Source organism: Oncorhynchus kisutch, linkage group LG25 (genome assembly GCF_002021735.2).
Source record: "Oncorhynchus kisutch isolate 150728-3 linkage group LG25, Okis_V2, whole genome shotgun sequence".
Classification (NCBI taxonomy): Eukaryota; Metazoa; Chordata; class Actinopteri; order Salmoniformes; family Salmonidae; genus Oncorhynchus; species Oncorhynchus kisutch.
This window is the reverse complement of record NC_034198.2, coordinates 25246175-25261100: the sequence shown is the minus strand read 5'-3', so window position 1 is coordinate 25261100 and position 14926 is coordinate 25246175. Positions and strand designations below refer to the sequence as shown.

General features: G+C 45.4%; 1 protein-coding gene across 10 annotated transcripts in view; it reads left to right on the top strand.

Annotated features, from left to right (window-relative positions):
• The window catches only part of tanc2b (tetratricopeptide repeat, ankyrin repeat and coiled-coil containing 2b), a 213023-nt gene that overhangs the window by 168260 nt on the left and 29837 nt on the right, over window positions 1-14926 (top strand). For 8 of the 10 annotated variants that reach the window (XM_031805232.1, XM_031805237.1, XM_031805233.1 and 5 more), the window contains 8 exons: window positions 1409-1666; window positions 6364-6495; window positions 9246-9281; window positions 9817-10098; window positions 10324-10451; window positions 11843-12074; window positions 12665-12834; window positions 13214-13492. In XM_031805232.1, the coding sequence (XP_031661092.1) occupies window positions 1409-1666; window positions 6364-6495; window positions 9246-9281; window positions 9817-10098; window positions 10324-10451; window positions 11843-12074; window positions 12665-12834; window positions 13214-13492 (1517 nt within the window). The remainder of the gene's footprint in view (window positions 1-1408; window positions 1667-6363; window positions 6496-9245; window positions 9282-9816; window positions 10099-10323; window positions 10452-11842; window positions 12075-12664; window positions 12835-13213; window positions 13493-14926) is intronic. The other 2 variants (XM_031805234.1, XM_031805236.1) reach the window with 1 other exon arrangement.

Here is a 14926-nt window from a genome sequence, read left to right as displayed (position 1 = left end):
GTCAATTAACTTCTGGACCACATGATGGCAGCCCATTCTTGCATAATCAATGATTGGAGTTTGTCATAATTTGTGGGTTTTTGTTTGTCCACCCGCCTCTTGAGGATTGACCACAAGTTCTCAATGGGATTAAGGTCTGGCGAGTTCCCTGTAGCCACTTAGTTATTACTTTTGCCTTATGGCAAGGTGCTCCATCATGCTGGAAAAGGCATTGTTTGTCACCAAACTGTTCCTGGATGGTTGGTAGAAGTTGCTCTCGGAGGATGTGTTGGTACCATTCTTTATTCATGGCTGTGTTCTTAGGCAGAATTGTGAGTGAGCCCACTCCCTTGGCTGAGAAGCAACCACACTCATGAATGGTCTCAGGATGCTTTACTGTTGGCATGACACAGGACTGATGGTAGCGCTCACCTTGTCTTCTCCGGACAAGCTTTTTTCCAGATGCCCCAAACAATCGGATAAGGGATTCATCAGAGAAAATGACTTTACCCCAGTCCCCAGCAGTTCAATCCCTGTACCTTTTGCAGAATATCAGTCTGTCCCTGATGTTTTTCCAGGAGAGAAGTGGCTTCTTTGCTGCCCTTCTTGACACCAGGCTATCCTCCAAAAGTCTTCACCTCACTGTGTATGTAGATGCACTCACACCTGGCTGCTGCCATTCCTGAGCAAGCTCTGTACTGGTGGTGCCCCGATCCCGCAGCTGAATCAACTTTAGGAGACGGTCCTGGCGCTTGCTGAACTTTCTTGGGCGTCCTGAAGCCGCCTTCACAACAATTGGACCGCTCTCCTTGAAGTTCTTGATGATGCGATAAATGGTTGATTTAAGTGCAATCTTACTGGCAGCAATATCGTTGCCTGTGAAGCCCTTTTTGTGCAAAGCAATGATGACGGCACGTGTTTCCTTGCAGGTAACCATGGTTGACAGAGGAAGAACAATGATTCCAAGCACCACCCTCCTTTTGAAGCTTCCAGTCTGTTATTTGAACTCGATCAGCATGACAGAGTGATCTCCATCCTTGTCCTCGTCAACACTCACACCTGTGTTAACGAGAGAATCACTGACATGTCAGCTGGTCCTTTTTTGGCAGGGCTGAAATGCAGTGGAAATGTTTTTTGGGGATTCATTTCATTTGCATGGCAAAGAGGGACTTTGCAATTAATTGCAATTCATCTGATCACTCTTCATAACATTCTGGAGTATATGCAAATTGCCATCATACAAACTGAGGCAGCAGACTTTGTGAAAATTTATATTTGTGTCATTCTCAAAACTTTTGGCCACAACTGTATATGATTTGTTGTGACGTTGGCTCATCAAGCATGGTCGTAGCAGAGTCAACCCCTCCTTCCTTACACTCTGACCCCTGACCCCTCTCCTCTACTCCCGTTGTTCCTTCCTTCCTTCCAGCCACCCTGACCAGCTACTCGGAGAACGCTGAGCGGGGGGGTAAATACGGGGAGGGGGGTTTCTCGCGTGGCAGTAACCTGAAGCTGTGGCAGAGCCAGAAGTCTGGCACCGACTCGTTCCTGTACCGTGTGGATGAGAACATGGCCGCCTCAACCTACAGCCTCAACAAGATCCCTGAGAGACACCTGGACAGCATGTCCTCCCACTCCGCTCACTCCATCCCTCTGTACCTCATGCCTCGCCCTAACTCCGTCGCAGGTGAGTCCCAACCTCTTCCTCGCTCTTCCTGCTTGGTCTGTTCCTATTGTACACATCTATATCCTAACCTTTGACCTTTGACGTTGACCTACGGCTTAACCTTGACTGCGTCCTTATGCAGTGTCCTTCCTTCCCCTTTTTATCTAAAAGGCGCAAGATAATGTTGACAGCCTCATTCTCAGTATTGAGCTCTATTGTTTGATTCCAGGAAAATATATATATATATTGCACATTCTGTCAATTGTATCTGAATGTTGAGGGGAACGTTACATAGAAAATGTATGTTTGTCTAGTTATGACACTTATAGCATGCCTCAAATAGCTTTTTCCCCAAAGTATGGCTAAATTAATCTTAAAATGTGAAGTTACATAACAGGCTGCCATTCCTGATGGATCTTATTGTATTATTGTCCTGCTATTCAGAGCCGAGACATTCATTGGAGATGAGCTGTATTACTGAGCCTTCCCTTCAGACGTTACAGTGTTGCGAAGATGCAGTGGGGTTCCGACAATGTCAATACTAACATACCGCTCAGAATGAACTCCCAGTGTATTGTTTCATTCTTAGTAGTGTGCCAGAGTAGATAATGGAACAGTTTCACTAAAAGGAGTAATATACCTCACACATATCTGTTCTGACCTGCTCTCTATGTCAGCCATGTTCTAATAGCTAACTGTCTGTCTGACAGCCAGGTAGTGGGTGTACAGACAGTGGTTTAGAGAGAATGAGCTTCAATCTATTCTCCTGCTTCAATAATGAGTCCTTGAAAAAGGACAGAGCAGGCAGGAGGAGTGGGCTCGAGAGCTGCTCGAGAAGTAACATGACATGAGATGAGGTGAGAGCGACAGCGAGGGAGGGAGAGGAGCGAAAGAAGGAGAGATGATTTATTTTATCCAGGCCTACAGTAGAATGAACCTTGTGAGTGGTGGAATGGGACTGAGAAGGAGGAGAGAAGTGGATGCATTAGGAGGTAGGGAAAGAGGGAGAGCTATTTTCTCCACCAAGGGAAAGAAGAGCGAGGGATGGAAGAAAGGAGGGAGGAGAGGTGGCCGTGGATTGGCTGGTCTCCCACGGCAGAGGAACATCAGAGCTTCAGGCATTAACCGTTTCTATCCCCCTGAGTCACTGAGAGGGAGAGAGACACTGCTTTGAAGTGCAGGAGGAGAGAACTAGCTGAGACCGTGGAGTGAGAGGAAAGGGAGGCTGCAGAGGTGGAAAATGAGGAGAGGGGGATACTTTATTACCTAATGAGAGAGAAGCTTGTTGGGAGAGTGTGAGAGGTATGGAGGGAGGCGAGGGATGGAGAGAAAAGAGAGAGGGTGAAGGAGGGAGGAAATATATAATGTTAAAGGATAAAGGAGGATATCTTTTCTGTCTCGTTCACAGTCATCTCAGTAGTATTTTAAGTGGAATAGAACAGAAATGAATAGAAACCTCTCATTGAAAAATGTACATTCTCCTCAAAACTCTTTGGCCTTGAAGACCAGACTAATACAACATAGTCAGTAACCCATCAGGTTTTTACCATGCCATTCTTCAGAATTTTCACCTCTGTACATATTAATAATGTAGGGTGTGTCCAAAATGGAGCCGTATGGGCCCTGGTCAAAATGAGTGCACTAAATAGCAATAGGGTCCAATTTGGTATGCAACCTGTATTGTAGAAATATTACACTAGAAATGTCAATACCCCTATTTCCCCTTGGAGAGGGAGATTGGGCGGCATCACATTTTAGAGGAGACAATAGCATTTAGTTCATTTCTGAAATGTGTTGTGGGATAACTGGCTGGACTGTTGGGATACCAGGCCTACTGCCTAGCCTGGATGTATATCAGAGAGCAGTAATGTTCCTGGACATGTGCTTTATAACTGGGTTGATAAAGCAGGAACATGCGCATTCACGCACACAGCTGGGTGAGGTCTCCACCATGCTATTCAGCGCCAGGAGTCATTTCATCATGATGTCTCTCTCTCTCACTCTCACTCTCACTCTCTCACTAACACTTTTCCCCCTCCATTTCCACTGAGCACGCTAGTTGTGCTATCTTAGCTGCATTGGCACAGACACTGCATTGCTGATAGATAGTGAATTCAACTCTCAACTCAGTCCTCCTCAGATTAAAACCGAGTTGAAGAAAGGGAAAGGGAGAATTTGAATTTAGCTCCTGACCTTATTCCTAAGCCCAAACATTATCTTTGACCTTTTGTCTTAGTTTAGTGGTAACCTGTACCCAGATCTGTTTGTGCTGTCTTGCCAACTCCTATGGTCATTGTCATGCCAAACATGTAGGCCATACATCACAAACGGACCAGGCTAGCGTAGTGGTAGTAGGAGTGGCGTTTCTTATCTGAACAAACCAGTCTGTGTCCCAATTGACACCCAATTTCTTATTTAGTGCAATAGTTATTTATTTTCTTTACCAGGGCCCATAGGGCTCTGATCAAAAGTAGTGCACTATATAGGGAATAGGGTGCAGTTTGGGACTTACATTACCCAGTTCCATGACCATGCCCCCCCCCCCCCCATTCCAGTAAGGTCCAGGGCCAAGCCCCCAGCATTCCCAGCTGCTGTCCTCCCTCCATTTTGGGAAAGCTGTGCTGTGAGCTTCATCATTGGTTGACTCCATTGCTGGTTTGCTGTAGTGACTCACTGCAATCAACAACACAGACACACATGCTACTGGAGCATTAACACTAAGCTGGTGATGCACACAAGCTGCTGGGAGGTGAACCCTCTGAGACGGACAGAGGAGGAAGAGACCAGTGTTAATGATCAGACTGATCTGATCCCAGCATACCTCTCTAGATCTCTCCCCATGGATTATATTGTACTTCCAACCTGGGTGCAGTTTGCGTGGATAGATGCTACTGACGAGTTAGGGCTGATCTGAGAGAGAGTCAATAGGAAGTCATGCTCGACCCCCTTCCTCTCCTTCCTCACTCCATGATGCATCTGTGGATCTATTCAGGTAGAGTTTCAAAGAAGACAGTGCCTCAAGGTGTGATTGACTGTTTGACCTCCATGCTCTGAGAGTAGAGTAGTGAATCTCTCTCTCTCTCTCTCTCTCTCAATTCAATTCAATTCAAGGGCTTTATTGGCATGGGAAACATGTGTTAACATTGCCAAAGCAAGTGAGGTAGACAACATACAAAGTGAATATATAAAGTGAAAAACAACAAAAATTAACAGTAAACATTACACATACAGAAGTTTCAAAACAGTAAAGACATTACAAATGTCATATTATATATATATACAGTGTTCTAACAATGTACAAATGGCTAAAGGACACAAGATAAAATAAATAAGCATAAATATGGGTTGTATTTACAATGGTGTTTGTTCTTCACTGGTTGCCCTTTTCTCGTGGCAACAGGTCACAAATCTTGCTGCTGTGATGGCACACTGTGGAATTTCACCCAGTAGATATGGGAGTTTTTCAAAATTGGATTTGTTTTCGAATTCTTTGTGGATCTGTGTAATCTGAGGGAAATATGTCTCTCTAATATGGTCATACATTGGGCAGGAGGTTAGGAAGTGCAGCTCAGTTTCCACCTCATTTTGTGGGCAGTGAGCACATAGCCTGTCTTCTCTTGAGAGCCATGTCTGCCTACGGCGGCCTTTCTCAATAGCAAGGCTATGCTCACTGAGTCTGTACATAGTCAAGGCTTTCCTTAATTTTGGGTCAGTCACAGTGGTCAGGTATTCTGCCGCTGTGTACTCTCTGTGTAGGGCCAAATTAATTCTTTCCAATGTGTTAACTACTTATCTTTTTGTTTTCTCTCTCTCTCTCTCCTCTCTCTCTCTCTCTCTCTCTCTCTCTCTCTCTCTCTCTCTCTCTCTCTCTCTCTCTCTCTCTCTCTCTCTCTCTCTCTCTCTCTCTCTCTCTCTCTCTCTCTCTCTCTCTCTCTCTCTCTCTCTCTCTCTCTCTCTCTCTCTCTCCTCTCTCTCTCTCTCTCTCTCTCTCTCTCTCTCTCTCTCTCTCTTCCTCTCTCTCTCTCTCTCTCTCCTCTCTCTGCTCTCTCTCTCTTCTCTTCTCTCTCTCTCTCTCTCTCCTCTCTCTCTCTCTCTCTCTCTCTCTCTCTCTCTCTCTCTCTCTCTCTCTCTCTCTCTCTCTCTCTCTCAAAGCTGTGGTCTGACATTGCTGCTAGACATACCTTATAACTGATAGTTTCACTTAGTCATACATATGTCCTCCTCTGACTCTGACTGGCTTTGAGGCTGCAGCTCCCACTGATGTGGTGGCGGGTTGAGGGAACTGACCCCCCCCCCCCCCCCTCACACACACACACCAGCCTCTGTAATCTCATTGACAATGCAGTGGCCCCCAGAGTAGAGCTGGTCTGCAGACACAGCATGGTGTGAGCAAGGATTTTTCTCCATGAATAAGACATTTGTCTGCAGAGTTAATTAATCCACAGGGTCTAGGTGGCATCTGCCTCCTCTCACAAGCCCATGGAACAGCCGTTCAGAGGGGGGTGGGGGACAGGTCCATGTAACAGCCATATTGCATCCCTCCCTCCTGCCTTCCTCTCTAAACTTTACTGTGAACTTACTCAGTCTTGACGACCAAACCGCCTCAGGATGCTGGCATGAGCTATCATAATACTGTATGTAAATCAAAGCCGCATGTGAATCAAACGGTTTCTTTCTCTCCTCTTCCACACACACACACACACACACACACACCTCAGCCACCAGCTCGGCTCACCTGGAGGACCTGACCTACCTGGATGATCAGAGACACACTCCGCTGCGCACGTCGATGCGCATGAATCGACAGAACACACACACCGGACCAGGCCACGCCCAGACCGACCTCAGAGGTAAGACAGGAGCACTATAGCCCTTCAGAAGAGACAGGTTGCTTCCCAAATGACACCCTATTCTCTATATATAGGGCTCTGGTCAAATGTGCACTATATAGGGAATAGGGTGACATTTGGGACAACCATAATGTTCTCCCCTCGCCATTCTTCCTTCTTTACTTATTTAGCCACGAATGAACTCATCACAGTCTTCTGCCATCCAGTCATACAGTATAGGGATACAGCAAGCTGCTGCCTCAAGTGCTTTTACATTTCACACTTAGCTGTGTGTCTCCATAACACATCTACAAAATAATAATTATATCACATGAGCGTGCATGCTTCTGCATGTGTGTGTGGGCTCCCCATAGCCAGCTGCAGAGTAGAGGGCTCTAGGCCTGGTACTCTCCGAGCTCTACAGCCACTTGTTTTTCTCCTCTCCTAAGCGCAGCCAAGTGTGTTTACAAGCCGGCCCACTGCATCCAGGCATGCTCCTTGCCTCTTCCGATCAGTGTTAGCAACCTTCCTGAGTAAACTACACCACTACACCTCCTTACTTCAGGGAGAGAGACTTACTTAACTAGTTGGTATGGCCGCACAGTGAGTTTTAAAGGAGAACAAATTGTCTGCTATAAAAGTAGGTATGGTCGCAAAGGGAGCAACACATTGCTGCTATACTATAGTGAGTATATATGAGCGGGTTGTTGTGCTAGTCAGATGGTAACCAAATGCTGAACCGTCCTCCTTGGTTGGCACTGCTTCACTTCCTTTGTTTTATGTTGTTTGATGCTGTCATGGAAATCAAGAGACTAGCTCAGTGATGCTGTTTTAAGCCCAGTGAGTGAGTCAGAGTGAAGATAGCAGGGAGAAGAGACCATGTGTCCCAAATGGCTCCCTATTTAGTGAACTACTTTTGAACAGGGCCCAAAGGGGTCTGGTCAAAAGTAGTGCACTAGATAGGGAATAGGGTGCCATTTGGGAAACGACCATGGTACAGCAGCTTAGCAAGAGATGGTGATAGACCTGGTGAATCAGGCAGATGCAGTTTCTTAGATTGCCTCCCACCTAATACACTCATTCTAGACACACATATGCAGGCACAAAAATCCATGCATGCAAATGTATGCACGCACGCACGAAGGCAGACACACACACGCACATCTGTGGAGTAGAGCTGTCTGGGCCTAATGTAACCCTGGTCCTTCATATGGAGCAGACTGAAGTACCACTCCTCCTCACCTCCCTCCATTCTTTCAGCCTCCCCTGCTCTGAGTCATCCTCACCTAGTGAATAATTAAAGTGTCTGAGTGAGCCTTTCCGTCTGGACACGTACACACACAGTGGTACCACTCTGTCTAGCTGGTCAGGGGGAGAGGAGAGGAGCAGAGTGATCCCTAGGCTTTATACCTCTCACAGCCTTGTCTAAGCAGGAAGTGATGCAGCTCCAGATACAGCACCCCCCACAGACCCGCTCCATGCTCCCTCCTTCCTGCTCACAACATGGCAGCCATGTTTCTAGGATTTTATCACCTTCAGCAGACCAGCAGAGGCACTATGACTTAGCTAATAGGCCTAATGCTTAATGGTCTTTGCCATAGACAACTGCTAGTGCTGAGTAGTACCTTGTGTGAGGTGATTACAGTGGGAGAAGAGACTAAATGCCAGCCCTGTATTGGCGCTGGCATTTAGTCACTTAATGAGATTAGCACCACTTAATGCAGGACACCGTCTTAATTGACATCTGCTATGGCCGGTGCCCGGTCTAACTAACACACAGTGAAGAGAAAGTGTTGGGTGTTTTAGTTTTTTTCCATTACTGATATCTACGACACTCTTTCATAGTCTATGAGATTTTATTAATCAGTTTTAGGATCAATTGAAGGATGGCAATGCAGAAAATATTTTCGGTGGTTTGCTGCATCCCAGCAACTGTTTTATGCCAAGGCTCAGTGTGCGTCTCTGTGTCTCTGTCTGTGTCTCTGTGTCTCTGTCTGTGTCCATGTTTGTGTATTGTCGGTTTTTGTTTGTGGTGATTCAGCGAAATTGAGTTTATCAAGTTGTGTTGACTGTATATACATAATATATGGTGCTGCTGATGTCAGGCTATATTCACAGATTGGAAGTAGTTTTTCCCCAGGTATATCTATACTACTACTGTGCAGTCATCAACCATTTTTCCCAACTTGTTATTATTATTATTATTATTATTGGTTTAGCTGTAAAACATGCTTGGCCCAGCACTTTGTACGTTTTGGGAAGGAATATATTATATAAATAACAGCAATTGGAGCTCATTATATTGTGATGCTCCTTATGTAACACACACACCGTTCATCACACATGTTCTCCCCAGCCCGGACTCATGGTCTGTCTATTGCATTTATGTTGTACTGTGTCGCCTGCCCTAAACCAATAGATAGATATCACTTGACCACAGGATATTTATTTCTGGGAGTGTACTGCCTTACAATAGATGGATCTGGAGATGTTATTATATCATATTAGTTGATATCTGATGCTGCAGTCTCCATCTCCTATTGCGGCTCTCTGTACCAGTGTTGGGGGCCGGTTCCATATTCCAGTTCTTTATTGGAATTAGAATTGGAATTTCAGTTATTTCCTGAATTGAAATGTAATTGACCTTTGACCACCAACCCTGCACCATTAGCATACTGCACACGGCTGCCAGCGTCCATTCTGTTATGCTTCCCATGACCCTGTCTGTTCTTTCATTGCCTCCTCTTTTCTCTCACTTCTGTTTGTCTCAGCTTCTGCTAACAACCATGCCTGGCAATCCCAATCACGTAAGTTTACTGTACTTTAATCTGGTTACATGCATTTTGTCCATATTTCCACTGATGTCGTTTCAGATAATACAGCTAACTGTACAATTAAGAGAAGTAGGAAAAATAACTCCTGTTTCGATTTGGTCCTTCTCTCATCTCCAGACATATATTTTAGTCCAAACATAGTTTACATCCATTTGTTTTTTAATACTACTCTTGTTCAGATGAACGGATGCCCAGACAGTCTTTGAAAAACAACACGTTTATCTAATGTCTCCCCCTAGTGAGGAAAAATAATAGTATTTGTGTTAGGACATACCTGTTTCAATTGTGAAACAAACAAATATTTCCCTTGAATCCCTTCTCTGTCACACATGATTACAGCAGTGATTACAGTAGGGATTACAGCAGTAGGAGGAAGTCCCATGACAGTCAGGACTCACTATAGGCCATACACACTCATTATCTTAATGTAGTGGCAGCATTTCTCTGTAAAATAAAGAGCAACCATTGTAACTGTCCATCCTCTCTCTCTCTCCCCCTGCCCCTCCAGTGCGGTTTGCCCCATACCGGCCACCTGACATCTCCCTGAAGCCCCTCCTCTTCGAGGTGCCCAGCATCACCATGGACTCCGTCTTCACCGGCCGTGATTGGCTGTTCCAGGAGGTCGATGCCCATCTCAACAGAGGCAACAACATCCCCAACCTCGGCGTAGTTGTCGTAGGCAACATTGGCTACGGCAAGACAGCCATCATCTCTCGTCTGGTGGCGCTGAGCTGCCACGGAACGCGCATGAGACAGATCGCCTCTGACTCTCCGCAGGCCTCTCCCAAACGTAGGCTAAGATACTCATGAATAGAGAGTGCTATTAAAATGGCCACAACCAACAAGTCAGCTTTCAATAAAGTTTCTAAAAAAACATTTATGTTGAACAAAACAGAGGTGGAGTGCATGTGCTTTGCTATTGTTGGAACAGCAGATTGATCCTTTAAGCTGATAGAAAAATGGTTTGACAAACATGCCATTGGTTAAATCCTCTTCCTTCTATGCTTCTTCTCAGATGGAGAGCTCCCCCTTACTCAGCCCCAGCCGGCCTATAGCACAGGTACTCTGGGAGGGGGCAGCTGTCCCGGGACCCCTGAAATGAGACGACGCCAGGAGGAGGCCATGAGGAGACTGGCATCTCAGGTTAAAAAAAAGATGACTCTCCAATAACAATTATACCCTCATTGCCAAGCTAGCAGACCATAGAATGCATGCCCAACACATCTTCATACTAAGTGACATGCTAGTCTGGATTTTGGACCAGTTTCACAGCATATTTGAGACATCAGTACACAAGGCTAGCTGTTTTAATTGCAAACATCCAGTTTGGCCTAGAAACATTCTTTCTACCAACTCTTTCTCTTTCAGTGGAGTAAACGTGTTAACATTTATGAACCTGTCTAGTCTGAAGTTAAATATGAATGATGTGTGAGGCGGTGCTTAGTGGCTTCCCTAAATCCCCACACCACTCACATCATACCATAGCCCCAGCTTCCCCTATCCCCTAAATGGGGGTGACAGACGCGCCTTGCCATCTGTAGCCCCAGCCCCAGCCCCATTCCTCTCCCCAGCCTGCTGCATTATGCAGATGTGTTTAAAAGAGAAAAAACAACTTTGCCAGGGAGCCTTATGAAATATGTATACCTGCAGAAAGCCATTTCCCAGCCAAGCTATTATATCTTGTTAACTCGATGCATTAATAATTGAGCCCGCTCCCACTTTTCTCCCTTTGTTTTAAGCTCTGTTTTATTCCTCTGTGACTCAATTAGCATTTTATCCTGATTTGTTATTTTATCCCTGCGGTTTCCTTGATGAAACAGAGGAACAGAGGCTGGCGCTTGGTCCACGTCAACTGTCATAGTCCCCGAGCTGGACACACCTTGCTGGTGGCGCAGCTTACTAATTGCTTCACTTCACCTCTCTCCTCCTCTTTTTCATTTTATTTTTCTCTCCTTACCTCTTTCACGCCCATCTGTTCTTTGTGTTATCTGCTCGTGGCAGTTTATAAAGCTTTGTGCTCACCGTGCTGAGAATGTATTATTATAGAGAAACACATTGAGATTACTCATCTGTGTTGTGCGGATAATCATTTAGACTTTTGACTCCTCTGGGTGTCCGTCTAAACATGCAATTAAACACACACTCATTCACATTCATCTTTTCTCAACGGCAGGGAGCTCTGAATTATTTATTGGCTGAAAACCGAAAAGAGAAACGAGACGTAATATGTTCATTACACTGCAATCATCCACCATGAACTAGTTGACTCACTAGTTGACTCACCAAATCAATTGTAGCAGCGGCAGTTTATAAAACCTGATTCTTATTGTCAAAACATAGAAAACAGGATCGTGTTCATTAAGCACCAATCTGAAGAATGACCTGGACTTGTTCCAATAAGAAATGCACATTTTATTTTTAAATGTTTTTAAAAATGTTTTTGCTACAGTGTGACCTAATGACCTGAACCCCGTCTTATATTTTCCACCCCCTTTTACTGACCTACCATGTCTCCCCCTCTCTATCGCCCCCAGGTGGTGGCGTACCACTACTGCCAGGCGGACAACGCCTACACGTGCCTGGTGCCAGAGTTTGTCCACAACGTGGCAGCGTTGCTGTGTCGCTCGCCACAGCTCATCGCCTACAGAGAGCTGCTGCTCAGGGAGCCACAGCTACAGAGCATGCTCAGTCTGCGCTCCTGCGTTCAGGATCCCCTGGCCTCCTTCAGAAGAGGAGTTCTAGAACCCCTAGATGCCCTCTACAAAGGTGATACAATTCTCTGCTATAGGCCCTGGTTAAAATCCCTATAGGCCCTGGTTAAAATCCCTATAGGCCCTGGTTAAAATCCCTATAGGCCCTGGTTAAAAGCCCTATAGGCCCTAGTTAAAATCCCTATAGGCCCTGGTTAAAATCCCTATAGGCCCTGGTTAAAAGCCCTATAGGCCCTTGTTAAAATCCCTATAGGCCCTGGTTAAAAGCCCTATAGGCCCTAGTTAAAAGTAGAGCCCTATAGGCCCTGGTTAAAATCCCTATAGGCCCTGGTTAAAAGCCCTATAGGCCCTAGTTAAAAATAGTGTGCAATAAGCCCTGGTTAGAAGAAGTACACTATATAGGGAATCTCTGGTCAAAAGTAGTGCACTATATAGGGAATAGGGTGACATTTGGGGGACACCCCTAGAACCCCTGGACGCTCTCTACAAAGGTGATAAAACTGTCTCTACTCCTAGTGACTCTGTCAGTGGGTGGGATCCTCAACACATATGTATTCTTGATTTTAGCAAGAGTACATTAGGCAGAACATTTGCAATCATGTTTTTTGGTCCATATTGACTCTTTTCTCTGTGTGTGGTTTTCAGAGAGGAAGATCGCCTCTGAAGATGACCTGGTCATCCTGATAGATGGGCTAAATGAGGCAGAGTTCCACAAGCCTGACTACGGAGACACCATCGTCTCATTCCTCAGCAAAACCATCAGCAAGTTTCCCCCCTGGCTCAAATTGGTGGTCACTGTTAGGACCACATTACAGGTATACATATTATACTCATTACAGTCCTCTACCCCTCCATTAAGCGTGTGGCCATTAAAAACATACAAGATTAACACTGATAACACCAAACAAGGATAATTGTCTTTTGATAGAGTTTGACAATAGATTGACATCAGTGGAAGATTGCTTGTACATCTTGTTACACTGCCCACGCATCTCTTTCCCTCACCCACTTTTCATCTTCCAACCCCCTTCATCCTCCTCTCTCCTTCCTCCATTTATCCCTTCCTCCCACTTTCTTCTTCCATCCATCTGCATCCTCCTCTCTCCTCCTCCTTCCTCCTCTCCTTCATCCATCATTCCCCCCTCTTCCTCCTTCCTCCTTCTCCCTTCATCCTCCCCTACTTCCCTCCTATAGGAGATCACCAAGCTGCTCCCATTCCACCATATCTCTCTGGATGGTCTGGAGGAAAATGATGCTATAGACCAGGATTTACAGGGTTATATCCTGCACCGCATCCACAGCAGTCCTGAGATACAGAACAACATCTCTCTCAACGGCAAGATGGACAACACCACCTTCGGCAAGCTCTCTGCCCACCTCAAGGCCCTCAGCCAGGGATCCTACCTGTACCTAAAACTCACCTTTGACCTTATAGAGAAGGGGTACCTGGTCCTCAAGAGCTCCAGCTACAAGGTAAGCCTGCCTGGGGGGGTAATTTACAGTATGCATTATTGCCTTGCTTTTATTCTTGTCTTTATTATTTTTCTTTATCCTACTTTTAATTACACCAAACAAAAATGTAAAAGCAACATGTAACAATTTCAAATGATTTATGGATTTCACATGATGCAGCGATCAGTAGGCCCACCCACTTGGGAGCCAGGCCCATCCACTGGGGAGCCAGGCCCAGCCAGTCAGAATGAGTTTTTCCCCACAAAAGGGCTTTATTACAGACAGAAATACTCCTCAGTTTCAACAGCTGTCTGGGTGGCTGGTCTCAGACGATCCCGCAGATGAAGAAGCCGGATGTGGAGGTCCTCGGCTGGCGTGGTTACATGTGGTCTGCGATTGTGAGGCCAGTTGGACGTACTGCCAAATTCTCGAAAACGACATTGGAGGCAGCTTATGAACATTACATTCTCTGGCAACAGCTCTGGTGGACATTCCTGCAGTCAACTTGAGGCATCTTTGGCATTGTGTTGTGTGACAAAACTTCACATTTTAGAGTGGTGTTTATTGTAAGGTGCACCTGTGTAATGATCATCCTGTTTAATCAGCCTCTTGATATGCCACACCTGTCAGGTGGATTATCTTGGCAAAGGAGAAATGCTAACTAACAGGGATGTAAACAAATTTGTGAAGAAAATATGAGAGAAATAAGCTTTTTGTACGTATGGAACATTTCTGGGATCTTTTATTTCAGCTCATGAAACATGGGACCAACACTTTACATGTTGCGTTTATATTTTTGTTCAGTATATATAATGCATTCGGAAAGTATTCAGACCCCTTGAGTTTTTCCTCATTTTGTTACTTTACAGCCTTATTCTAAAATTGATTAAATAGTTTTTTTTCAATCTACACAATAGCCCATAATGATAAAGCAAAAATAGGTTTTTACTCAGTACTTTGTAGGAGCATCGATTACAGCCTCAATTCTTCTAGGGTATTACGATACAAGCTTGGTACACCTGTATTTGGGGAGTTTCTCCCATTCTTCTCTGCAGATCCTCTCAAGCTCTGTCAGCTTGGATGGGGAGTGGCGCTGCACAGATATTTTCAGGTGCAAAGATGCTTGATCGGGTTCAAGTCCAGGCTCTGGCTGGGCCACTCAAGGACTTTCAGAGACTTGTCCCAAAGCCACTCCTGCATGTTTTTGGCTATGTACTTAAGGTCGTTGTCCTGTTGGAAGGTGAACCTTCGCCCCAGTCTGAGGTCCCGAGCGCTCTGGAGCAGGTTTTCATCAAGGATCTCTCTGTACTTCATCTTTCAATCGATCCTAACTATACTCCCAGTCCCTTCCACTGAAAAACATCCCCACAGCATGATGCTGTCACCAAGAATCTCCACCGTAGGGATGGTGCAATGGTGCTTGGCATTCAGGCCAAAGAGTTCAATCTTGGTTTC